The 27343-nt window shown below is 41.4% G+C and overlaps 1 protein-coding gene across 3 annotated transcripts in view; it reads left to right on the top strand.

Moving 5' to 3' along the window:
• The window catches only part of LOC311141628 (hypermethylated in cancer 2 protein-like), a 73178-nt gene extending 47468 nt beyond the window's left edge, over window positions 1-25710 (top strand). For 2 of the 3 annotated variants that reach the window (XM_084177017.1, XM_084177019.1), the window contains exon 2: window positions 17559-25710. In XM_084177017.1, the coding sequence (XP_084033143.1) occupies window positions 17599-19341 (1743 nt within the window). In that variant the 5' untranslated portion in view covers window positions 17559-17598 and the 3' untranslated portion in view covers window positions 19342-25710. Of the gene's footprint in view, window positions 1-1882; window positions 2050-17558 lie in introns of all 3 variants that reach the window. The other variant, XM_084177018.1, reaches the window with a different exon arrangement.
• Window positions 25711-27343: the final 1633 nt, after the last annotated feature.

Raw genomic sequence — 27343 nt, 5'->3', positions numbered from 1 at the left:
GTCATATTTAGATAACTCTCGGCTGTCAGAAACCACAATATGAAGTAGCTAATAGCAGTTACTATTTATATTTCATCACATCACGGGTGAGCTCACCATTGATCAAAATAACTGAGTAAAACACTTTCTATAAATTGAAAGTAATCCGACGATGGGTAGTTTGTGCGCGCCGCCATGTTTGTTTTTTCGCGTCAACCAAAGATAATAAGAGGAGACAAGATGAGTTTGGTCTGTTTGCAGTATGCATGTTTAAGGGGGTGTGTCGTCTACGATCATTCACTTCCCTTCATTCACTTCCAGAAGTTTACACTTCACCTCATTATAACATCTTTGGTCTGATAGAAGTTTACTTGACACCCAGAATGCATTGTATAATGTCAACAAACATGGCACCACACATAGCTGGCAAATAGCTTAGCATTAACTCATAATCAGTACAACCTTCAAAAAATGTATTTTACACGCATTATATGTGTCGGAATGCATTATTTGTCACCAGTACTTGAAAACGTGAATAATAAACCATTATGCTCCATACATACATACATACATACATACTGTATGCTACAGTAGAAACAACAACACGATATATAGAAAATAAGGCACTTACTTTGATAGGAACGCACACATGTCCAAAGTTATTATTTGTAAGGAAAACAACAAGGAAGGCAATGCGAGTGCCAGCCAGAAAATTTTCCAATTCGTGCAAGACTGCGCAAATGTCTGCGGAAACATTGGTGAAGTGCGTGGGCTCTCCTTGAAGACAGAAGTTTGTCCGGCTCCGTAAAGCCTCAAGCATAAATTGTCCGCAGTGCTGAAATGGGCTACTTCTATGTGAATTAATGAGGAGGCAGAACACTTGTTAGAAAATTATTTGAAATTGACAAGTTGAAACACAGCCTATAGATAATTAGTAGGCAGTGTGTGTTAACTGTCCTGTTGCGTAACAATCACATTTTGGAACAGAGAGTGCATTCTGACATCACGTGCATAAAACAACTCACGCTGGGGCCACCGTTAGAGATATTTGGAACTCACATGTGAAAAGGTTAAAGAAATGTTTTTCATACAACAGTTTGAAATAATGTGAGTTCCGCTTCATTAATTCACATAGAAGTAGCCCATTTCACTGTGGCGGACAATTTACGTTTGAGGCATGCTATGCTAATGTAAGGCGAGGATTAGCTAGATGAGCAGGACAATCTTCGATGAGAGCCCAAGCACTCCCCCAGTGTTTCCCCAGGTCAAGTATGCAGACATTTGCGCATTTCCAGTCAGAACAGAACATGCCCAAACTTTTTCCCTCTTGCACATTTTCCGGCTGGCGCCCACATTGCCTTCATTGTTGTTTGCCTTACTAATAATTACTTTGTACATGTGTGCATTCCTATCAAAGTAAGTGCCTTATTACCTTATCATAATACAGTTTCTGTATATTGTGTTATGTCATTTCTACTGTGGCACACCGTATGTATGGAGCATAATGTATTCTGTTGCCTTTACAACCACAGACACTCATTTCATAACCTTTATGGTGTTATACACAATTGATCTTATGTAGCTACATTCTTCTATTAGTTCTGTAAAACAATGCTAATGGTGTCAGAGAAGTATTAGCTTGTGTTGTATCGTTTGAAGCTGCCCTGGCCTTATCATGACCGTTGCATTGGCCTGTGTATTCATTTTGCCTGTTTAGCATACTTCTGCCCTGCCCTGCCCCCTTGTGGAGCTCTTCAGTTATCATTCATAAGTATCATATTGTCAATGCAACTTATTATTTTTATATATTTTATATATGTTACTTCATTGTAAAATTGTTTTATTGCTATATACTGTTTGTATTTTAAATTCCTAATAATTCCTCTTAATTCTGTACTTTCAGAAACCACACACACAAACAGTATTGAACATTATTTGTCCACATCATAACTGGAACTGGACACCTTTCTTGCCGAAGATTGAAGCCAGCTTTTGTATGCTAGCAACATACTGTTTGGAGAGGGATTGGGGAGGATGAGGGAGTGGAGAGGATGATGAGGCAGTGGGGAGGTGGGTGATATATTGTCAATATAATTGCATAATGGAGCTGTATTTGATTTGTATGTGAACTGTATGTCCAATTACAAAAAACCTAGTTCAGTAATCATCTCACTTGTTAGCTGGCGGTGAACTATGTGGCCATTGAGGGCAGCAGTGTTGATCAGATGGAAACATATTTTCTTATACCATTTGGTGGTTTTCCAAGCACATACCATAAAGCTGTTAATCATGCCTGCCTTATCCATTGCCAACACCAGCATCTTCAGAGGGACCTGGGACTTCGTTGGTGGGCAAGGGGTCCTCAGATTCAGGGTTCTCAATGGCCACAAAGTTGGGGGGCAGCTCCTCACTGTCAGTTTCAGAATCGGATTCCTCACTTTCATACTTAGACTCATTCAGAATTTACAAAACATATTCAGATTTTTCTGCATTTCCACTAACTACATACATAAACAACAACAGTGCATGGCTCCAGGTGAGTGTCAGGGGTGACGTGATTGGCTGCCGGTGTGGTGATACTGTTTATTTGTCTCTACAGATGGTTTGTTTACATAGCAGGTTAGGAGAACTAACGCAGCAGGTTAGGTGAATTAATGTAGGAGGTTAAGAGAATGAGTTTAAGGTTAGGAAAAGGGTTAGGGTTAGGCTTAGCTACAATGCTAGTTGTCAGCAACTGTTGTCCCTGACACGACCACTAGATGGAGTTGTTGTAGGCCTAGCTACTTCATCTAGCCACAACGGTAGAAACATAAACAAACCATCTGTGGCAACAAATCATCAGTATCATAACACCGGCAGGCGCCATCTGTATCGATAAATCACAATCAGAAAATGGTTTGTGTGGTAATTATTTATTTATTTACTGTTGTAGTCACGTTTTCAAGTACTGGTGGCAAATCATGCGTTCCGACTCTTGCATAGATTGTAATGGACACATATAATGTGTGTAAAATACTTTTTTGGAGGTGGTACTGATTATGATGAGCTAATGCTAAGCTATTTGCCGGCTATGTGTGGAGCCAGGTTTGTTGACGTCATTCAATGCATTCTGGGTGTCACGTAAATGTCTGTCAGACCAAAGATGTTATAGCAAAATGAGGTGAAGGGATGGTTTACTCATCTTTTGAGTAAACTCCCGGAAGTGAATGATGGGAAATGACTGATGGTAGACGACACACCCCCTTCACCTTCAACATGCATACTGCAAACAGACCCGTTTCATCTTGTTAGCTCGTCTTATCTTTGGTTGACGTGGAAAAGCAAACTCTACTCGCTGTCGTTTACTTTTAGAAAGTGTTTTACTCATTTATGTTGATCACTGGCGAGCTCACCCATCATTGTTATATATTACATAATATAGTTTCTATCAGCCGAGAGTTAGCTAAACATGACCGCTTTATGTTCACTCACACTTTCTTCAGTTATCACTAGGACTAATGTAGCCTACATTTTCAAATTTGGATGAGAATTGTGTTATGCTGTTACTACTTCTGTGAATGTCTCAACATCTGCATCCAAAATTAACTGTTTGTGCTAAATGTTTCTGTGAAAAAACAATGTGATCAACTCAAACGCTGACTGTTGCATCAATCGTAACAAGACATTGTAATGTAGTGTTTGTTTCTTTAAAATGTATTTTAAAATTGTAAAAATTAAAAAATCCACTCCAGATAAAAACTTAAACATATGATTTACAGACGCACATAAACAATGACTACATCTACCAGAACTGCATGCTCACACCCCCATCCCTAGTGCCTGCATTATTGTTTGCCACTTGGCCTTAAATATATTTCTCGGTCACCCATGCTATTTCAATATTTCAGTAATAAATAATTAGATTTTTCCATTGTGTTAATGATGAGTGATAGCCTATCTCACTACACTCCCAAATGCCATGTCTTGAAATATGCAGACAGACGGATTAAAAGTAAATTGACATTGTAATACTTCTGAAAGCCAACTTTGAAGCTCCACCCATAACTTTTGGACTTTATAGCATTCCCAGAAAGCATGGATTATTGAGTCATTATTAGTTTTACACTTAAGACAGGACTCTGGGATGAAGAATTTGTGAATTTTGTCTCTTCTATAATAAATTCTATACATTAGTTTATACTGTTTATGTTTTTTTTTTAATCAATTAGTAAATTTGAGTTTAACCATAATATTTTTTCTAATATTTGTTCAGTCTTTTCTGGTGGATTAAACTGAAATTGCAATCAGTTTTCTATTGCTTGTTTTAAAAATAGTGATATTTTAGAGATTATTTCATTGTCAAATAACCGAAAGTGAGCACAGGGTGACCCATTCTTACTAATCTGCTAGAGAACCAGTTTGGATTTAAGTATAGTTTTTGTATGACTGAAGCCTTTAGTGAGAGTTCCAATGCTTTAATATTTAATCATTTCTGCCCTTCGAATTCATATTAATTATATAAATAGGCCCATTTAATTTTGTCTGGCTTGCCTTTCCAAATAAAGTGGAATGTTTTTTAGGTGTAGGCAGGTCCACAAGTAAATAGGTAAACTGGGATATGACTTAATAATTAATCAGGGTGATTCTTCCACAAATAGACAGGTATTGTCCTTTCCATGGTAGCAAAATCTTATCTAATTTGGCTAACTTTCTATTAAAATCTATTGTAGTGAGATTATTTCTTTATTTTTGGGATATGAATACAGAGTATGTCCACATCACCGTCGGACCATTTAAATGTAAAAGTTGGATATTGTTTTAGATCCAATACCTAATATGGTACACTTATCATAATTTGGTTTTAATCCAGAGAGGTTCGTAAAATTATCTAGATCCTCTATGAGACTGTGCAGGGATCCAAATTGCAGATTTAGAAGAAAACATGAATCATCAGCGTACAATGACACCTTTTGTTTTTAAACCCTGGATTTCTAGCCCCTTGATATTATTGTTGGATCTGCTTTTAATATCTAACATTTCGATGGCTATAATTAATAGATATGCCGATAGTGGACAGCCTTGTTTTACTCCTCTTGACAATTTAATACTTTCTGAGAAGTAGCCATTATTTACTATTTTACACCAGGGGTTACTATACATAACTTGAACCCATTGCATAAGAGATTCTCCAAAATTAAAATAGTCCAGGCAGTTGTATATGCTATGAATACCAGGCCTGGTTTCCCAGATTAGTGTTATATTGTCTTATATTATCTCCAATGTATCGTCCAGGTAAAAAAATCTGTCTGATTAGGATGAATAATATCCGATAATACCTTTTTAATTAATTTTGCTAGGATTTTGGCATCACAACACTGAAGTTTATGGGGTCTCCAGTTTTTTAGGTGGACTGGATCTTTACCATCTGAGTCATGTTTCAGTAATAGTGAAATCAGACCTTTTGGCTGAGCATCTGATAGTCTACCATTCTTATAGGAGTGATTAAAACATGTTAATAACGGACCTTTGAGTACATTGAAAAATATTTTATATACCTCAACTGATATGCCATCCAGCCCTGGAGTTTTCCTGGACTTCAAAGCTTTAATTGCATCTAGAAGTTCCTCCTCTGTAATTAGGCCTTAACATTAGTCTTTCTGTATAGCTGTTCATATTACAGTATTAATAGAAAAAAAATCCTTACAATTAACTTCAGTTAGTGGAGATGGAGGAGACTAAAATGAAAACATATGCTTAAAGTACTTTGCTTCGTCTTTCAAAATATTGTTTGGAGAATCATAGATGACTCTGTAATTTGAAACTAGTTTCTATAAATTATTTTTGGTAGCATTTCTATGTTGAAGATTCAAAATAATTTGGTGCATTTCTCCTAATATTCCATCCAGTTTGCTATATTTAAAAAAAAAAATATATTACACTGGATCTTTCTTGAATAGGTTCCTCCATTTATTTTTGTTTTTCCTCTAACTCATTGTGTGCCTCTGTTACAGTTTTTATTGCTATGTATATGTACTGTTAGTTCCTCTATTTCCTTTTTTAAGATGAACTCTTTTGACCTAAATTGTTTTAGTTTTAAATATTAGTATTGAATTGCATGGCCTCTAAAGGCATATTTAAAAGTGTCCCATACAATAAGGGGATCTGCTGTACCTACAGTGAGGGAAAAAAATATTTGATCCCCTGCTGATTTTGTACGTTTGCCCACTGACAAAGACATGACCAGTCTATAATTTTAATGATAGGTTTATTTGAACAGTGAGAGACAGAATAACATTTAAAAAAATCCAGAAAAATGCATGTAAAAAATGTTATAAATTGATTTTCATTATAATGAGGGAAATAAGTATTTGACCCCTCTGCAAAACATGACTTAGTACTTGGTGGCAAAACCCTTGTTGGCAATCACAGAGGTCAGACGTTTCTTGTAGTTGGCCACCAGGTTTCCACACATCTCAGGATGGATTTTGCAGATCTTCTCCAAGTCATTAAGGTTTCAAGGCTGATGTTTGGCAACTCGAACCTTCAGCTCCCTCCACAGATTTTTTATGGGATTAAGGTCTGGAGACTGACTAGGCCACTCCAGGACCTTAATGTGCTTCTTCTTGAGCCACTCGTTTGTTGCCTTGACCATGTGTTTTGGGTCATTGTCATGCTGGAATACCCATCCACGACCCATTTTCAATGCCCTGGCTGAGGGAAGGAGGTTCTCAACCAAGATTTGACGGTACATGGCCCTGTCCATCGTCCCTATGATGCAGTGAAGTTGTCCTGTCCCCTTAGCAGAAAAACACCCCCAAAGCATAATGTTTCCACCTCCATGTTTGACGGTGGGGATGGTGTTATTGGGGTCATAGGTAAACATGGCGAGTTGAGTTGATGCCAAAGAGCTCGATTTTGGTCTCATCTGATCACAACACTTTCACCCTGTTCTCCTCTGAATCATTCAGATGTTCATTGGCAAACTTCAGACGGGCCTGTATATGTGCTTTCTTGAGCAGGGGGACCTTGCGGTCGCTGCAGGATTTTAGTCCTTCACGGCGTAGTGTGTTACCAATTGTTTTCTTGGTGACTATGGTGCCAGCTGCCTTGAGATCATTGACAAGATCCTCCGCGTAGTTCCTGGCTGATTCCTCACCATTCTCATGATCATTGCAACTCCACGAGGTGAGATCTTGCATGGAGCCCCAGGCCGAGGGAGATTGACAGTTCTTTTTTGTTTCTTCCATTTGTGAATAATCGCACCAACTGTTGTCACCTTCTCACCAAGCTGCTTGGCGATGGTCTTGTAGCCCATTCCAGCCTTGTGTAGGTCTACAATGTTGTCCCTGACATCCTTGGAGAGCTCTTTGGTCTTGGCCATGGTGGAGAGTTTGGAATCTGATTGATTTATTGCTTCTGTGGACAGGTGTCTTTTTATATAGGTAACAAACTGAGATTAGGAGCACTCCTAGTACCAGGGAGCTCCCTGGGAGCCAGAAATCGTTCTGATTGAGAGGGGGTCAAATACTTATTTCCCTCATTAAAATGCAAATCAATTTATAACATTTTTGACATGAATTTTTCTGGATTTTTTTGTTGTTATTCTCACTGTTCAAATAAACCTACCATTAAAATGATAGACTGATTATGTCTTTGTCAGTGGGCAAACGTACAAAATAAGAAGGGGATCAAATACTTTTTTCCCTCACTGTATGTTATGTAGAGAAAGTCAGTTATAGATTCTTCTGTCTTGGTTAAAAAACAGATTTTCATCCAGTAGGTATTGGTTACATTTCCAATATCCTCGCCCTCGCGGAAATTCTGTAAGAGGAATATGTATTCCAATTATTTGATGGTAATACCGCATTCTGTCCCCTATCAACACTCTTTTAACTTTTGGTGCCAGCAAAAATGACATAAGAATGTAGTCAAGAAGACTAGCTTGATTGAGCCTCCGCCATGTATACAGCGGGGAAAAAAGTATTTAGTCAGCAACCAATTGTGCAAGTTCTCCCACTTAAAAAGATGAGAGGCCTGTATTTTCATCATAGGTACATGTCAACTATGACAGACAAATTGAGAAAAAAAATCCAGAAAATCACATTGTAGGATTTTTAATGAATTTATTTGCAAATTATGGTGGAAAATAAGTATTTGGTCACCTACAAACAAGCAAGATTTCTGGCTCTCACAGACCTGTAACTTCTTCTTTAAGAGGCTCCTCTGTCCTCCACTCGTTACCTGTATTAATGGCACCTGTTTGAACTTGTTATCAGTATAAAAGACACCTGTCCACAACCTCAAACAGTCACACTCCAAACTCCACTATGGCCAAGACCAAAGAGCTGTCAAAGGACACCAGAAACAAAATTGTAGACCTGCACCAGGCTGGGAAGACTGAATCTGCAATAGGTAAGCAGCTTGGTTTGAAGAAATCAACTGTGGGAGCAATTATTAGGAAATGGAAGACATACAAGACCACTGATAATCTCCCTCGATCTGGGGCTCCACGCAAGATCTCACCCCGTGGGGTCAAAATGATCACAAGAACGGTGAGCAAAAATCCCAGAACCACACGGGGGGACCTATTGAATGACCTGCAGAGAGCTGGGACCAAACAAAGCCTACCATCAGTAACACACTACGCCGCCAGGGACTCAAATCCTGCAGTGCAAGACGTGTCCCCCTGCTTAAGCCAGTACATGTCCAGGCCCGTCTGAAGTTTGCTAGAGTGGATTTTGATGATCCAGAAGAGGATTGGGAGAATGTCATATGGTCAGATGAAACCAAAATAGAACCTTTTGGTAAAAACTCAACTCGTCGTGTTTGGAGGACAAAGAATGCTGAGTTGCATCCAAAGAACACCATACCTACTGTGAAGCATGGGGGTGGAAAAATCATGCTTTGGGGCTGTTTTTCTGCAAAGGGACCAGGACGACTGATCCGTGTAAAGGAAAGAATGAATGGGGCCATGTATCGTGAGATTTTGAGTGAAAACCTCCTTCCATCAGCAAGGACATTGAAGATGAAAAGTGGCTGGGTCTTTCAGCATGACAATGATCCCAAACACACCGCCCGGGCAACGAAGGAGTGGCTTCGTAAGAAGCATTTCAAGGTCCTGGAGTGGCCTAGCCAGTCTCCAGATCTCAACCCCATAGAAAATCTTTGGAGGGAGTTGAAAGTCCGTGTTGCCCAGCGACAGCCCCAAAACATCACTACTCTAGAGGAGATCTGCATGGAATGGGCCAAAATACCAGCAACAGTGTGTGAAAACCTTGTGAAGACTTACAGAAAACGTTTGACCTGTGTCATTGCCAACAAAGGGTATATAACAAAGTATTGAGAAACTTTTGTTATTGACCAAATACTTATTTTCCACCATAATTTGCAAATAAATTCATTAAAAATCCTACAATGTGATTTTCTGGATTTTTTTTCCTCATTTTGTCTGTCATAGTTGACGTGTACCTATGATGAAAATTACAGGCCTCTCTCATCTTTTTAAGTGGGAGAACTTGCACAATTGGTGGCTGACTAAATACTTTTTTTCCCCACTGTATGTCACTAGGTCAGGATATTTAAGCCTCAGTATATCCAATATTTACATAATATTCGTAATTTCCTTAATTGCATGAGGGTAATAGTTTGTAGCGCGATTTCCTTTACTTGAAACCATATTATAGTCTCTCAGCATAATAATTGAGTCATCTATTGCCAGTAAACTCGATAAATTATTATATATATTTTCAAAGAAGCGTGGATCATCATTATTTAGACTATATAGATTAATTAGCAAAATCTGTTTATGGTCCAATAGCAAATTTGAAAGGATCCACCTTCCTTGTGGATCTGTTTGAACAGTTTGCACATTCGGATCAAAATGATTGTTAATTCATATCATTACTCCTTTTGAGTTTCTTTGCCCATGAGAGAAATATATTTTGCCCCCCCAGGGTCCTTTTTCCATACAACTTCGTCTACAGATGTATCATTAATTGCTATATTATATTCCTTCTCTTTTAGCCATGTAAAGACTGATCGTCTTTTTTAATTATCTGCTAAGCCATTAAAATTATAACTAACTATACTTATTTCACCACTGACCATAATGAGATACAAGTTTTGATTATACTTACCATAATATATGTTTGTAAACTTACCATTAAGAAGTACCATGATAATTGAGTGTCCATATAGCTGTACCATGATATTTGCACTGTTAAGCATACAGTAGCTGCAACTGGGGCTGTTTCACACATATTATTTAGTGTATGTAAACACAAGATTAAATCAAGAATAGTCTGATGGGTGACAATATTAGCCTATCACTTGTGAATTATATATTATCACTTGTGAATGATGCCCAGGGAAAGGCAAGAAACAATTTACCACCTGTGGTAAACTCAATTGATGGGACATGATTTGGAAGGGCACGCACCTGTCTATATAAGGTCCCACAGCTGACACTGCATGTCAGAGCAAAAACCAGGCCATGAGGTCAAAGGAATTGTCCGTAGAGCTCTGAGAGAGGATTGTGTCGAGGCACAGATCTGGGGAAGGGTACGAAAACATTTCTGCAGCATTGAAGGTCCCCAAGAACACAGTGGCCTCCATCATTCTTAAATGGAAGACGTTTGGAACCACCAATACTCTTCCTAGAGCTGGCTGCCCGGCCAAACTGAGCAATCGGGGGAGAAGGGCCTTGGTCAGGTAGGTGACCAATAACCCTATGGTCACTCTGACAGAGCTCTAGAGTTCCTCTGTGGAGATGGGAGAACCTTCCAGAAGGACAACCATCTCTGCAGCACTCCACCAATCAGGCCTTTATGGTAGAGTGGCCAGATGGAAGCCACTCTTCAGCCCCTTTACACCCCCTGCTATATTGTGGATAAAGAGTTTCCTGTTTAACAGAACACAGAGTGTGTTCTTTAATGGAAGCCTCTCCAACATAATATAGGTAGAATCAGGAATTCCCCAGGACAGCTGTCTAGGCCCCTTCTTTTTTCAATCTTTGCTAACGACATGCCACTGGCTTTGAGTAAAGCCAGTGTGTATATGTATGCGGATGACTCAACACTATACAAGTCAGCTTCCACAGCAACTTAAATAACTGCAACACTTAACAAAGAGCTGCATTTAGTTTCAGAATGGGTGGTAAGGAATAAGTTAGTCCTAAATATTTCAAAAACTAAAAGCATTGTATTTGGGACAAATCATTCACTAAACCCTAAACCTCAACCAAATCTTGTAATGAATAATGTGGTAATTGAGCAAGTTGAGGTGACTAAACTGCTTGGAGTAACCCTGGATTGTAAACTGCCATGGTCAAAACATATTGATACAACAGTAGCTAGGATGGAGAGAAGTCTGTCCATAATAAAGCACTCCTCTGCATTCTTAACAGCACTATTACAAGGCAGGTCCTACAGGCCCTAGTTTTGTTGCACCTGGACTACTGTTCAGTCGTGTGGTCAGGTGCAACAAAGAGGGACTTGCAATTGGCTCAGAACCTGGCAGCACGGCTGACCCTTAGATGTACACAGAGAGCTAACATTAATAATATGCATGTCTATCTCTCATGGCTCAAAGTGGAGGAGAGATTGACTTCATCACTACTTGTATTTGTGAGAGGTATTGACATGTTGAATGCACCGAGCTGTTTGTTTGAACTACTGGCACACATCTCGGACACCCATCCATACCCCACCAGACATGCCACCAGAGGTCTCTTCACAGTCCCCAAGTCCAGAACAGACTATGGGAGGTGCACAGTACTACATAGAGCCATGACTACATGGAACTGTATTCCACATCAAGTAACTCATGCCAGCAGTAAAATTAGATTTTAAAAAAACAGATTAAAATACACCTTATGGAACAGCAGGGACTGTGAAGCAACACAAACATAGGCACAGACACATCCATACAAACACACGATAGCATACGCACTATACACACGCGTACACATGGATTTTGTGTTGTAGATATGTGGTCGTAGAGTAGGGGCCTGAGGGCACACTTAATATGCTGTCAAATATGTTTGGAATGTATTGTAAAGTTTAAAAAAATGTATAACTGCCTTAATTTTGCTGGACCTTAGAAAGCTAATGGGGATCCATAATAAATACAAATACAGCCCACTTACAGTTTGCCAAAAGTTATGTAAAGACTCTCAGACCATGAGAAACAAGATTCTCTGGTCTGATGAAACCAATATTGAACTCTTTGGCCTGAATGCCAAGCGTCACGTCTGGAGGAAACCTGGCACCATCCCTATGGTGAAGCATTGTGGTGGCAGCATCATTCTGTTGGGATGTTTTTCAGTGGCAGGGACTCGGATACTAGTCAGGATCGAGGGAAAGATGAACGGAGAAAAGTACAGAGAGATCGTTGATGAAAACCTGCTCCAATGCGCTCAGGACCTCAGACTGGGGCGAAGGTTCACCTTCTAACAGGACAGTGACCTTAAGCACACAGCCAAGACAATGCAGGAGTGGCTTCGGGACAAGTCTCTGAATGTCCTTGAGTGGCCCAGCCAGAGCCCGGACCTGAACCCGATCAAACATCTCTGGAGAGACCTGAAAATAGCTGTGCAGCAACACTCCCCATCCAACCTGACAGAGCTTGAGAGCATCTGCAGAGAAGAATAGGAGAAACAATTTTTTTTTAAATACAGGTGTGCCAAGCTTGTAGCGTCATACCCTAGAAGACTCGATGCTGTAATCGCTGCCAAAGTGCTTCAACAAAGTACTCAGTAAAGGGTCTGAATATTTATGTGAATGTGACATTTCCGTTTTTATTGTTAATAAATTAGCAAACATTTCTAAACCTTTTTTTGCTTTGTCATTATGGGGTATTGTGTGTAGATAGATGAGGAAGAAAACCAATTGAATCCATATTATAATAAGGTTGTAATGTAACAAAATGTGGAAAAAGTCAAGGGGTCTGAATACTTTCTGAAGGCACCGTGTGTATATAAAACTCTTGCATATCTTAATTTATTCCCAGAATTTATTCCCAGAATTGACGGATAATACGCATAATAATATAAGCACTTTTACGACGGATTGTTACCTATAACAACGGCCGGTAGTAGGAATGAATTTTTGTCAACAGATGTGGGATGCATACACTGACTCACCCCCCCCCCCCCCCCACACACACACACACACAAACAAAAGCTTAAATGTTCAACAGTTGTTCCGTCCCAGAGCCCAACTCAAGAGAAGACTTGATGTGTGAATGCATATACAGTTTGGCTGTTTAAGAAGGCATGCCAAATTTCCAAATTGAGCAGGAATGGGAAGATTTGATTAACCAATATCTAGTACTAGGTGATGGAGCTCGGACACCCCCCTTACCCCCAACACCCACACACGCTGTTCCCCCGTTGAGACCCATCTTCCCAAGCACCTCTGTGCAGTCAGACCGTTTGATTATTCTGTGCCGCCAGGGCCACAATAATATGATATGTCCCCTCTCTGATTGTCAGAGTGTGACTCCCTCTCCATGGGTTACTGCAGCCAGTGTTACCAGCAGTGCCACTACCTGGGTGGGGTACTCCACCGGAATTCCTACGGCTAGGTACGAGGTCGTCAAGGTTCTCATTAGCAGCTTTGAGAAAATCCTTGTATATTATGCTCAGACTCTTGAGGGGGCGGTGCTGCTTTAGTGGGTCCTGACCACGTTCACCTTTCTGTCATGGCTGCGTAGGCTACTTGCAGTAGGCCTATAAAACGGATAAGGACTTCTCCTTAGTGGGTAGGTCGCTCAGGTCGGTGTATAGGATATAGGGTTGGCACTGTTCCATCATGATAGGACAAAAATAAACAAACTATATATTTGTATTTTAATTAGAAAATGTATATCCCATATCTGCGCAAAAGTGAAGACTGTCTGTCACAACTCCTGCTCGCAGACACACATGGGTGCTGGCATTTGCAACCATTTTCCTTACTCACTCACAACACAATCATACAAAACACACAGGCACCCCATCTTCCGACACACCCGCACCCCCTCACATATACAAGGAACTGGAACACAAAAGAACCCGAAGCCCGAAGTACCCACATACTGTGCCTTTTATGTCCTCTGTTTGTTGTGTTTTTATTTCTACCTTGTTGATTCCTTCCTAATTTTGGGCTTTGGGTACTTTTGTGTTCCAGTTCTTTGTATTTGGGGATTTATTATTTAACGAATTGTGCTATCTTTTATCTATTTATAAATACTATACATAAAACATAGAATGTAAATTATTTTACAACGTTCCCTAACTTGAATAGTATAGTGTATTTATAGTTTCTTTATTAATTGTTGTATTTTAATATTTCATTATATTTTTTTTTATTACGATCCCTGCCATTAATAGTATTGGATGTTCCATTTTATTTAGAATAGCCATGGAGTGGTCTTGGAGTCTCAAAACAGTTGGTTATCAATGTAAAGCTTGTCGACTACGAGAGCTACACGTCTCCCTTTTAGTCTGTCTTTGAAGAGTGGATACAGTACTTTGCGTCGTTGTGCGATTTCCTTTGGGAACTGATCGTTCATGCCTATTTTAAAGCCGGCGAGTCTTTTGCGTAGGCTATATTAACCGTTATTTTATCTTTAAAGGATGCAAATTTGGCAATGATTGGGCGCTCGTATCTCTGTCGTCTCTGTCCGAAAAGATGTACGCGTTCAAGTTTAATTTGGTCGACAGTGTCGCCTGGGATCTGTAGCACTTTAACCATGAATTCTTTCACCACACTCTGGATCTCTTTAATTCCGGTAAGCACCAGATTTTCGCTCATTGATCTGGTCTGTGTATCAAGTAGGGATTCTCTTAACAACTTGATCTCTCTTTTTAAGTTCATTAACGTCAGTTTCGATTACATTGACTGTACCCTTCAGCTTTTTAGTTTATTTTTCCAGTGTCGCGGCTTTCTCATTCACTCATTTCAAGGCTTGCCTTCATCTCATGTACAGTACCAGTCAAAAGTTTGTACACACCTACTCATTCAAGGGTTTTTCTTTATTTTTACAATTTTCTACATTGTAGAAAAATTGTGAAGACATCAAAACTATGAAATAACACATATGGAATCATGTAGTAACCAAAAAAGTGTTAAACAAATCAAAATATATTTGAGATTCTTCACATAGCCACCCTTTGCCTTAATGACAGCTTTGCACACTCTTGGCATTCTCTCAACCAGCTTCACCTGGAATGCTTTTCCAACAGGCTTGAAGGTGTTCCCACATGCTGAGCACTTGTTGGCTGCTTTTCTATCACTCTGCGGTCTGACTCATCCCAAACCATCTCAATTGGGTTGAGGTCGGGGATTGTGTAGGCCAGGTAATCTGATGCAGCACTCTATCACTCTCCTTCTTGGTAAAATATCCCTTACACAGCCTGGAGGTGTGTTGGGTCATTGTCCTGTTGAAAAACAAATTATAGTCCCACTAAGCCCAAACCAGATGGGATGGCGAATCGCTGCAAAATGCTGTGGTAGCCATGCTGGTTAAGTGTGCCTTGAATTCTAAATAAATCACGGAGTGTCACCAGCAAAGCACCCCCACACCATAACACCTCCTCCTCCATGTTTTACGGTGGGAACTACACATGCGGAGATCATCCGTTCACCCACACTGCATCTCACAATGACACGGCGTTTGGAACCAAAAATCTCCAAATTGGACTCCAGACCAAAAGACACATTTCCACCGGTCTAATGTCCATTGTTCATGTGTCTTGGCCCAAGCAGGTCTCTTATTATTATTGGTGTCCTTTAGTAGTGGTTACTTTGCAGCAATTCGACCATGAAGGCCTGATTCACACAGTCTCCTCTGAACAGTTGATGTTGAGATGTGTCTGTGACTTGAACTCTGTGAATCATTTATTTGGGCTGTTATTTCTGAGGCTGTCCAAACGTTTGACTGGTAGTGTATATCTTTAAGGACTATCTCAAGCCTACCTAATTGATCATTTATCAATTTTAGCAGTTCGGTTTCCACGCTTACCGTACAGGGTGGTGGAAATGGGTCCGTGTCAGTCAAAGAGTCTTAGTTTTCTTTTAGAGTTCGGTTCTTAATTATTTCCGTGTTTACTCTCAGCCATGTTTTTGTTTGGATTGTATTGGTAGTGTTTATCTATAAAAATTCTCTAGCCTTACAAGTTGTTTTGAGTTATTATCCAGTTTGTATGTTGTTGCCCACGAGTTAGCAGATCAATGTAAAAGTGCTATTATTTGGTCAGTTTTAGGGACATTAACTTCTACGCTTTTTCACGAGGCATTCTGCACCGCCATTTTGTTGTTGGGGTACATGGATTTTATAATGTAGTATGTTTTTCTAATGTACGCCTTAATGGTATCCAAAATTATATAGGTTGTCGGCTTTTCTCTGTCCTCAATCTACATTTGTAATGGTGGAGGTTTTTATTTTTTATTTTACGTATTTTATAAATTTTGGGTCCTCTGTTCATTCTCCAAATTCTGTTGCTAAGTGTGTTTTCTATTGGTGTAATGAATTAACTAATCACACCGGTTTGAGTATACGCTGCAGGGACCACTGTAGAAAGATCACACCCATGTTCTTTTACACGTCAAAGGATGACATCAGGAGATGCGCTGTGTAGAAGCACCTTTGGCAGCGATTATCTTTCTGGTTAAGTCTCTAAGAGCTTTCCCCTCCTGGATTGTGCAACATTTGCCCGATATTCTTTAAAACATTCTTCCAGCTCTGTCAAATTGGTTGTTGATCATTGCTAGACAACCATTTTCAGGTCTTGCCATTTTCAAGTAAATTTAAGTCAAAACTAACTCGGCCATTCAGGAACATTCACTGTATTCTTGGTAAGGAACACCAGTGTAGATTTGGCCTGTTTTAGGTTATTGTCCTGCTGAAAGGTGAATTCATCTCCCAGTGTCTGGTGGAAAGCAGACTGAACCAGGTTTCCTCTAGGATTTTGCCTGTGCTTAGCTCCATTCCGTTTCTTTTTTATCCTGAAAAACTCCCCAGTCCTTAACGATTACAAGCATACCCATAACATGATGCAGCCACCACTATGAAAATATGGAGGGTGGTACTCAGTAATGTGTTGTATTGGATTTGCCCCAAACATAACACTTTGTAGTCAAGACAAAAAGTTAATTGCTTTGCAAAAAAAATTTCAGTATTACTTTAGTGTCTTGTTGCAAACAGGATGCGTTTTGGAATCTTTTTTATTCTGTACAGGCTTCCTTCTTTTCACTCTGTCATTTAGGTTAGTATTGTCGAGGAACTACAATGTTGTTGATCCATCCTCAGTTTTCTCCTATTACAGCCATTAAACTCTGTAACTAATTTAAAGTCACCATTCCTCTCCGGCAACTGAGTTAGGAAGGACGCCTGTATCTTTGGAGTGACTGGGTCTATTTATACACCATCCAAAGTGTAATTGACAACTTTACCATGCTCAAATGGATATTCCATGTGTGTTTTATTTAATTTTTTGAGGCATTGGGAAACCTCCCTGGTCTTATGCCTATTTTTGATAACTCTAACACGCCTCTCTCTCTCTCTCTCTCTCTCTCTCTCTCGCTCTCTCTCTCTCTCTCGCTCTCTCTCAACTCCAGGTGTTGCTTGTGTAGGAAGAGAGAGAAAAGGAAGGTGGAAATGGAACTGCCAAATCATGCCAAACAACTGCTGCTGCAACTCAACCAGCAGAGGGCTAAGGGCTTCCTGTGTGACGTCATCATCGTGGTGGAGAACGCTCTGTTCCGAGCCCACAAGAACATCCTAGCAGCCAGCAGTATATACTTCAAGTCCCTGGTTCTCCACGACAACCTCATCAACCTGGACACAGAGATGGTCAATCCCTCGGTGTTCCGACAAGTCCTGGACTTCATCTACACGGGGAAGCTCCTGTCCTCATTGGACCAGAGTAGTGAGCAGAACTACAGTGCCCTCTTGACTGCAGCCAGCTACCTCCAGCTCCATGACCTCGCCGCGCTGTGCAGGAAGAAGCTCAAGCGAAGCGGCGGCAAGCCCCTGCAGGGTAAACCTTCCACCTCGGGTCCGCTCAGCCGACTGCGCCACAACAACCAGCGCCTCTCGTCCTCTGCCCCTGCCGCCTCCAACAACCACTACACCCCTGCCCCCTCCGACGCAGACCAGCCACAGCCCGATGACGGCCTCCGGGACAAGCTCTCGGACGATGAGATGTTCATCGGGAGCACCGCCGGGAAGAATGGGACCGGCGGGAGCGGTAGTAATGGAAATCTCAGTAACGGTTTGAGCAGCAGGGAGCCAGATCTCGGGCTGGACCTGTCCAAGAAGAGCCCTCCATCGGCGGGCACCACAACAGACGCACTCAGCCCTCACAGCAACTCCCAGGGTTCCCCTCAATCTGCCTCAGTATCCACAACCAACAGTGCCTCACTGGATGATTCCACCACCACTCTGCCCAGTCTGGACACCACCGGCCTAGAGCCCATGGAGCTCATACCCACCCACAAAGCCCCTGAAGACAGCCAGGCCCAGCCAGACGCTCCCCCGCCCCGCAAGAGCTCCCGCCAGGTAGCCCGCAAGAAGGAGTGGCCCAAGAGAGAGGCCTCTGGCCTGAAGGCTGAAGATCGTGACCGGCCCCTGGTCAACGGTGTGATCGTGGGACCTAAAGAGGGCCGCTCATCCAGTGGCGTAGGCGGGGACAGTGGGTGCAGCTTTGCCTCAGACCAGTCCTTCCAGTGTAAAGACGAGGAGGAAGGAGGGGAGAATGGGCAGGAGCACAGCGACCAGAGCGGGCAGAGTGATGGAGAGAGTGGAGGAGGAGGGCACCACAGCGCCAACTATGTGTACCGGCAGGAAGGGTTTGAGCCAGCATTCGGGGACAACCTGTATGTGTGCATCCCCTGTGGGAAGGGCTTCCCCAGCTCGGAGCAGCTCAACGCACATGTGGAGACGCACACAGAGGACGAGCTCTACATCAAAGAGGAGGGAGGGGCCTTTGTGAAAGAGGAAGAAGCTGAGGACCTCTCGGCCCCCGTGGCTCCCACCACATTCGGTATCTCCGAGCCACGGCCCTTCAAATGCACCGTCTGTAGTAAGAGCTATAAAGACCCGGCGACCCTGAGGCAGCACGAGAAGAGCCACTGGCTGACTCGACCCTTCCCATGTAACATCTGCGGGAAGATGTTCACCCAGAGAGGCACTATGACGCGCCACATGCGGAGCCACCTGGGCCTGAAACCGTTTGCATGCGATGAGTGTGGCATGCGCTTCACACGACAGTACCGGCTGACGGAGCACATGCGCGTCCACTCGGGAGAGAAGCCGTACGAATGCCAGCTGTGCGGTGGAAAGTTCACCCAGCAACGCAACCTCATCAGCCACCTGAGAATGCACACCTCGCCCTCCTAAAACACAACAACAAGCCAAAGAATGCTTTTTCATTTTTTCCCCACCTCACAACCAAACAAATGCACATGTACACTCATGCAGAAACACAGGTACACACTCTCTCACACACATACACATAAACATAGATTTCTATACACAACCACCTGGCTTAGTGTGTGTAGTAGTTGTCCAGAGTCAGCCTGTGGCAGGATGGTCTTGGAAAACAACCTCAGCATGTCCACCACCTCTGGAAGTCGAGACGTGCGGTGTACCTCCCCTTCCCCCCCTCTCTCTGAAGTCACCTATGGTGGGTGTGAGGGCATGGACTGGTGGTTGTCTCTCTTATATCTTGTAAATGTGAATCGAGGTACTGCTGTAACCTCAGGCCCACCTCTTGCCTCTCAGTCCTAATACACCCTCAACACCTTTACTTGGGAGTATTTAGGCCTTTGAGTTTTTCAAACTGATCCCTTCTGGGTGTATTCAGGGTTCCCTCTATACTCCAACCTCATTGGTCAACCAAGAAGACCAACTATATCATGCCTCCTTTTTTATTTAAACAGGTCTAATATTATTCACTCTGTCAATGATGTACACTACAGGCAATAATTTCAAAGAATGTGTTTTTGTTGTAACCAAACAGCAGCTACTGTATATGTCCAATGCTAATGTGATTGAACCTGGAGATAATGGGGATGTCTGCATTAGGATGTTGTTGGCCATACCCATGCTTTACCTAAAAGTTTGATGTCTGAGTTTCCAGATGAGTTTCTGACTGATCAGGGGCTCAATTTCGTTTACTCCAGACACACACTCACCTTAAAGTCTCCACTCTACAGCTGGTCTCTGAGTAAGAGAAAGAGGGGAGGTGGGGTTAGTCATTTTGCCCGCGAAAGCTCATCCTGGGGTAAAAATTAAAAAAAAATAGAGGTACTTGTTTTACTGAAATAACCTGTAATGTTTCTGTGAATGTTTAAACTGGAAGGTCTTCGAATGTTTCATCTTGGGGAGGGGGGATATGGGGTGAGGGTGGGGCAGTTAGTTGAACAGGGAAGAGATGGGAGGGAGGGGGGTCGGTGTAGGCTGAACTTCTCGTTCGGCAGGTATGTTTATTTTCTGTCAGTATAGCTTTCCTCCCCTCACAAAAAAGAAAAGCTTATTTCGATAGGCTTGTGAACTCGCTACCTCTGATTACTCTTACGAACTCTACGTTGATTAGTTGAAAGTTCTTAAATGTAATTAATTGTGTAAAGTGTGTAGATTATAGTAACTTTTCCCCTAATGCTTTAACCTGCTTTAACCTGCCCATCTCTCAACACAGGTTTTTAATGCTTTTTAGGTATTTACGTGTTAACATTATTTTAACTGTCGTTTTCTACTTCTTGTCATAAAGATAGCTTTCCGGGTGCTCTTCTCAACGAACGGGCCCCCACCTCACAATGTACTGTATCTTCTTGCAAATAGTGGTTAGTGATTTTAGATGCACAGTGTTCCAAAGATCTAATGAATGTTAAGGCGAACAGAGCTGACTAACACATTTTGCTAGACAAGTTCATAACCAAAGTAAAAAAAAAAAAAGATGTACTTAAGATATATAGCGTACTAAATTATTTCACTTTTGATTTGTCTTTTTACTGTATAAAAAAACAATTTAAGAATTTTATTCTAGGTCCAGACAAATGAAACCCATAGTTGTGTTGGACTATTGACCAATGACTCTTGAAAGTTGCTTTTGGTTTGCAAAGAAAGCTTGTGCTGATTGGTGGGCTGGTATTAATGTAAACTTTACATGTAAAGTCACAGTATAGTTTACAATCTTCCCTGAACTTTATTTTTATTTGTAACAAGGGTCCTTCTCATCACTTTATATTCCCTGACCTAAAAGCAGGACTTGATTACATTTTATGTGTTCTGTTCAGACCAAAAAAAAAGAAGAAAAAAAGAAATTATAATAATCAAAATTTTAATGTGAATTCTAAGTTTACTTGTTAGTTTATTGAGCCAGACTTGTGAGAGCTTGTATTGGAAGGGAGAGGCAAGGATGCACTGGACAGCTCGATTCTTCTCTCACCCATAACATCAATTTCTCTCGATTGTATTCACTCATACCACATGGTTGTGAAAATTTATATTTTAGTCATTTTGCAGTGCTCTTATCCAGAGCGACTTACAGTAGTGAGTGCATACATTTTATTACTTTTTTTTGTACTCCCATATGCCAATTGCCTCCCATATGGGACATTCTTATTGAATATTTATTTATTAGCATAGTACTACAAATTGCAAACACTACTACAAGAGGGATGCATGTCCCTCTACTGTAATCATTCTCCACTGAAACCCAAGCTGTCTGTCTTAGCTTGTCCGGTGTGTCCTGACTCTTATGGTAAACTATGGAGGAGAGAAACCTTCAGTGCAAGTTTTTGGTATAGGCATTCCTCTATTATGTTGGTTTTACCTGTCTTTTTATTTCTATTCCTCCTTCATCCTCATGGTTGGTCTGTGAAATGTTTTGTCATCATATAGGGATGCAGCTGCAGTCATACAAGCATCACTATCGTTTCAAGGTAACTGCGTCTTGGACTCTGAGATTTTACTTTTAAAAAATGTATGTCTTGTTGTTCTTGCCGAGGTAATTGCATGGTACGTGTTTATTTTTAACACTCCCCCCCCACTACCCTCCAACCTGATATCCATCATGTAATTCATTGTTTCCCTGTGACCTCTTCTTACTTATTCGGGAGTCCACGATGCATTGCCTTCAGACGCTATTGTTCTTGTCAGCACTTAAGCAGTACAGAGTAATGTCTGTGACGCTCAAAAGGTCTTTTTGTACAGCAAGATCTCTAGCCATCTCTGCAAAGTCTTTGCAGCTGCAGCCGAACTAGCGTTTGTTCATTCGGCGAAAAGAAAAAAGATGAACTAAAACTGCGATACTACTACTACTCAAATACTTCAGGGATTGTTCTGCGTCTATGAATGTAGGACTCTCAGCTACATTTGTAAGACATAGTATTGTATCAATTTCTCTGTATTTTACTCATGGGAAAACCAAAACACTAGTTTCATATTTAAAAGATTAAAAGAAATGGGGGGTACTTTTTCAACTAACACAAAGAGCCTTAACAAAAGGCGGGGCAGCTCAATACAAAAGTCGACTTTTTAGTTAGTATCATAATATGTTCTGAAATAGTCGCAAAGTTGTACAAAGAACTAAGATGTAAGAAGAAGAGAAAAAAAAAGCTCATACCCAAATCCACAAACTATTTTTTAAACCAAAGCACATTTGAATGATTATGGAACAGTGTGTGGCAAAAAAATAATAATGATACATATGTATTTATCTCATTGTTTACATAAACTTTTACAGTTTTACAGACCTCAGTTGAGGCTCGGCCAGTCAGAGGCGTGGTTGTATGTGTTTTCTGCTTTTTCCACAGAGGTTTTGATGCCAAAACAAAAGCTTCAGCGTCAACCCTGCCGCAGACTGCTTCATATTTAAATAGCGGGGGGTTGCAGTTTTAGGGGTGCATCGCCCCCCTCTGCCAGCTGGCTTTGGGGTGACCTTGTCCCCCTGCCCTATGAACCAGGGTGGAGGAGGAGGAGGAGGAGGGTAGGGGTTAGGGTGCAGGGTGCAGGGGTGGGTGACAGGTAGGGGGTTGCTGTTGCGCGAAGGGCTGGGAACGACTTTAGAACTCTCTTAGGCTGCGTTTACACAGCGAGCCCAATTCAGATTTTTTGCCCACTTATTGGCAAAAGAGCTGATCTGATTGGTCAAAAGACCAATTAGTGGAAAAAATCATTCTAATTGGGCGGCCTGTGTAAATGCAGCTTTACTGTACCTTGAGACTTTAAAAACATTATTGAAAACTATAGTGACTGTGATTTGTTAATTGCATGTGAGCAGGTCTGTTTGCTGGGGTCTTAATGGAAAGATTAACCCATTTTGAATGTTATATTGTATTTGTGCATCTCTGAGCGATATTCTATGGATTCCCGGGGTCATTTAATGTTTAATGGGTATCTGAGCTATTCACTGTTCAAGCAGGCAGAAATTCTGCCGTTATGAAGCGTTTCTCATCATATGACGCAAAACTCATCATGCCTGCTGTATTTCTGCCTGCTTCAACGGCGAATAAGTCCTATACACATTAAATGACCCTGGGACTCCATAGAACATCTCTCAGAGATGCACAAATACGATATAACATTCAAAACGGGTGAATCTTTCCTTTAACTGAATGTTCTTGATGTTTCTGCTTATTTGATGTTTGTAAAGGATGATGATGATTTCTTAGCTGCCTGTGTTCTGCCTATTTGTAAAAGCAACACAATCTTCTGGCTGGCCTTGCCTCATACAAAGTTGGTGCAAACACTTATTGACAGTGTTCTTTTTTTAATCAAATGTCTATTGTTGTCAGTGATGAATGTATTTATTTCTCTGGTCCTGCACTTGCCTCTGCTAAGACTTTTCTCAGTGTGTGAGACTGAGGTTCAGGCAGGACCCTTTTTGGTTTTATTTTATTTTGAGGATTTCAAGCGGAGAAACAAAAATGAGACACAAAACATAGCCATTAACCACAATCTGTGAAGATGTAGACTTTTTGGGGATGAATAGATTTGTTTTTATGTCAAAATGACGACGACGTTCTATGGCATTTTTGTATCTTCTCTCTCAGCTAAAACAAACAAGCAGACAGTCTGTATGGTTTTTATGCCATGTTATTCACAATGGGTGTTTGTGCCCACATGTTTTGGGTGCCAAGAGGAGTTACTCACTGGTTGGCTGGACATGGGGTGGGGGGGGGTGGGGGGGTAAACAATTAACTTTAACCCCCTGTGTACCTCTGTAGATGTCTGTTGGCCATCATGGCTCATCTGTGGGCCATATATTGTATCTCTTCACAAACACGCTCTGCCTGGGTGTTGCCAAGCCACTGCCATTTAGAAAACCTGTTCCTCCTCGTCAACCTCACCCCTTTCTTTCTCCAAACGATAGAGTCGTCTCTATGATGTACATTTTTTGTCTTAAACCACTCGCCGCTTATCGTTTCTCTTGGACTTTTTTTTTTTGTTTGTGTCTCTGACAATTCTATAGAGTGAGGGGGGTTTAGGGAAGGTCCAGGCTCATATCGGTTCACATTAATTGCGGTTTACTCTTTCTCTTACCTCATTATTGTAGTGTTTCTGTGCGTTTCAAAAATATCATATCATTATGCAGTGTTACAAAGCTTTAAGAAACATTATACAAAGTTCTGGGAATTCAAACCATGATGTTTTCCCTACTCGAAGCTTGTCCGAGTTACCTCTCTTTGTATTACTGTAGTTACACCCATACGATTGTCTAGTTTCACCTTTTTCCTCCCTGTTGTTGTTGTCCCCTGTCTGTGTTCATCAGGTCTGGTCTGTGCTGTGACTACGGAGTAGCTCCAATTTACCTAATCAGACTAAACCAAAGCTAGTTTTGAAATGCGTCTGGCAAACCGCAGTGTGTTCTAAAGCCAAGGTGTATCTTTAACCGCTAACCTTTACTACCACTCGCTTTACCCACAATGCAGCTCACCCTACACCAACTGCCCTTTGACCCCATCCTTAGCTTCCATTACTCTGCGGCTAACGAAGCTAGTGATCGTGATTTCTCCCCGTACATCTGTGACTCCAGTGTGTTCCACATATTCCACATCAGTATTTACCTCCAGGGCCAAAAAAAAAAAGAAACAAAATTACCTCAACTCTGTGTTTACAGTGATATGCTAACTTGCCATTTACATCTCAGCATTTCTGCAGATGCATTTTTTAGTTTTACTCTTTTTATTTTATTTTTACCGTCCAGTTGTAACCAAAATATCACTTATTTTTGAAATAGTGTTTGTTAGTCTTGTCGAATGACTCCATGTTGATGGAAAGACATTATTAGCTGCTAAACTAGTACTTGAAAACTTGATTTAAGGAGTCCGTGAAGCAGGTATATCTAGCTTCTCTCGGGTCCATGAACAGCCGCCGTTCAATAATGTATCAGGATCCAGGTGCTCCAAGGTTCTGGAATGGACATGTAGGGTCTTTGACTATGAATAATTGAGGGCTAACATTCCCTCCCCCCTTACACACACATACACACACTCGTCTACACTTGTTTACACACACACACACGGCCTAATGCCATGACCTCCTCTAGCTAACGGCAGCACCCAGGCTGAGCCCTTCTCTCCACTCCTCTGAGAGCTCGTATTCAGGTCAGAGCTGTCGCTACGGCGATGGGACTCGCTAACTCAGTGTCATAAAAGTGTAATACAGCTGACCTCAGCACTCACAACCTTGCAGTCTTAATATACAGTGGTGAGAAAAATAAACTGTTATTTTGTGATCTTTTCATTAAAAGCTTGATCGAAAAGCCAACCCTGTTGTTGTCGTCTGTCTTTAACTGTTGTCTGTGGGCTTGTCTATTTAAAAGTGTGTCTGTGCGCGTGAGTGCACGCACGTGTCTGTGAAGTATGCGCTTGTGTATGGGCTAAACAAGTGATGGATATGTCCTATACAGTATATGTAAATCTTTCCGTCTACCTTGAAAACGATTGTTGCCTCAGGGTTTGAGTTGTGTGTGTGTGTGTGTGTGTGTGTGTTTGTTCACTCTGTGCCATTACTGAAAGCCCCATTATTGCTTTTGTCTGTCTGACATGGAGAGAATGTCGAAATGGCCTACATCTATGGCAGTTATGACCTCTCCATGTCAGTTAAGAATAAGTGGCACATAAAGACCTAGTTTGCAATGGGAGCTGCTGCAGTATGTATACATGGCCTATCCCCCTACACACACACACACACACACACACACACACACATAAATACACATTCTACTGCCCAGGCAGTGTGTGGCTGCCATAGCTGAGGGCTATTGGCTTGACTATCAGATATAGCCAGTGGTAGGTTGATGGAAAAGGTGTGGCACATGCTCTTGACTGCCTGCATGGTGATTATTATTATTTTTTTTATATACAGTTGAAGTCGGAAGTTTACATACACTTAGGTTGGAGTCATTAAAACTCGTTTTTCAACCACTCCACACATTTCTTGTTAACAAACTATAGTTTTGGCAAGTCGGTTAGGACATCTACTTTGTGCATGACACAAGTAATTTTTCCAACAATTGTTTACGGACAGATTATTTCACTTATAATTCACTGTATCACAATTCCAGTGGGTCAGACGTTTACATACACTAAGTTGACTGTGCCTTTAAACAGCTTAGAAAATTCCAGAAAATGATGTCATGGCTTTAGAAGTTTCTGATAGGCTAATTGACATCATTTGAGTCAATTGGAGGTGTACCTGTGGATGTATTTCAAGGCCTACCTTCAAACTCAGTGCCTCTTTGCTTGACATCATGGGAAAATCAAAAGAAATCAGCCAAGACCTCAGAAATAGAATTGTAGACCTCCACAAGTCTGGTTCATCCTTGGGAGCAATTTCCAAATGCCTGTAGGTACCACGTTCATCTGTACAAACAATTAGTACGCAAGTATAAACACCATGGGACCATTCAGCGTCATACAGCTCAGGAAGGAGACTTGTTCTGTCTCCTAGAGATGAACGTACTTTGGTGCGAAAAGTGCAAATCAATCCCAGAACAACAGCAATGGACCTTGTGAAGATGCTGGAGGAAACAGGTACAAAAGTATCTATATCCACAGTAAAATGAGTCCTATATCGGCATACCCTGAAAGGCTGCTCAGCAAGGAAGAAGCCACTGCTCCAAAACCACCATAAAAAAGCCAGACTACGGTTTGCAACTGCACATGGGGACAAAGATCGTACTTTTTTTAATGGTCTGATGAAACAAAAATATAACTGTTTGGCCATAATGACCATCGTTATGTTTGGAGGAAAAAGGGGAACGCTTGCAAGCCGAAGAACACCATACCAACCATGAAGCACGGGGGTGGCAGCATCATGCTGTGGGGGTGCTTTGCTACAGGAGGGACTGGTGCACTTCACAAAATAGATGGCATCATGAGGAAGGAAAATT

Source organism: Coregonus lavaretus (assembly GCF_964263955.1).
Source record: "Coregonus lavaretus genome assembly, chromosome: 14".
NCBI lineage: Eukaryota > Metazoa > Chordata > Actinopteri > Salmoniformes > Salmonidae > Coregonus > Coregonus lavaretus.
This window is presented reverse-complemented; position numbering and strand designations above follow the sequence as displayed.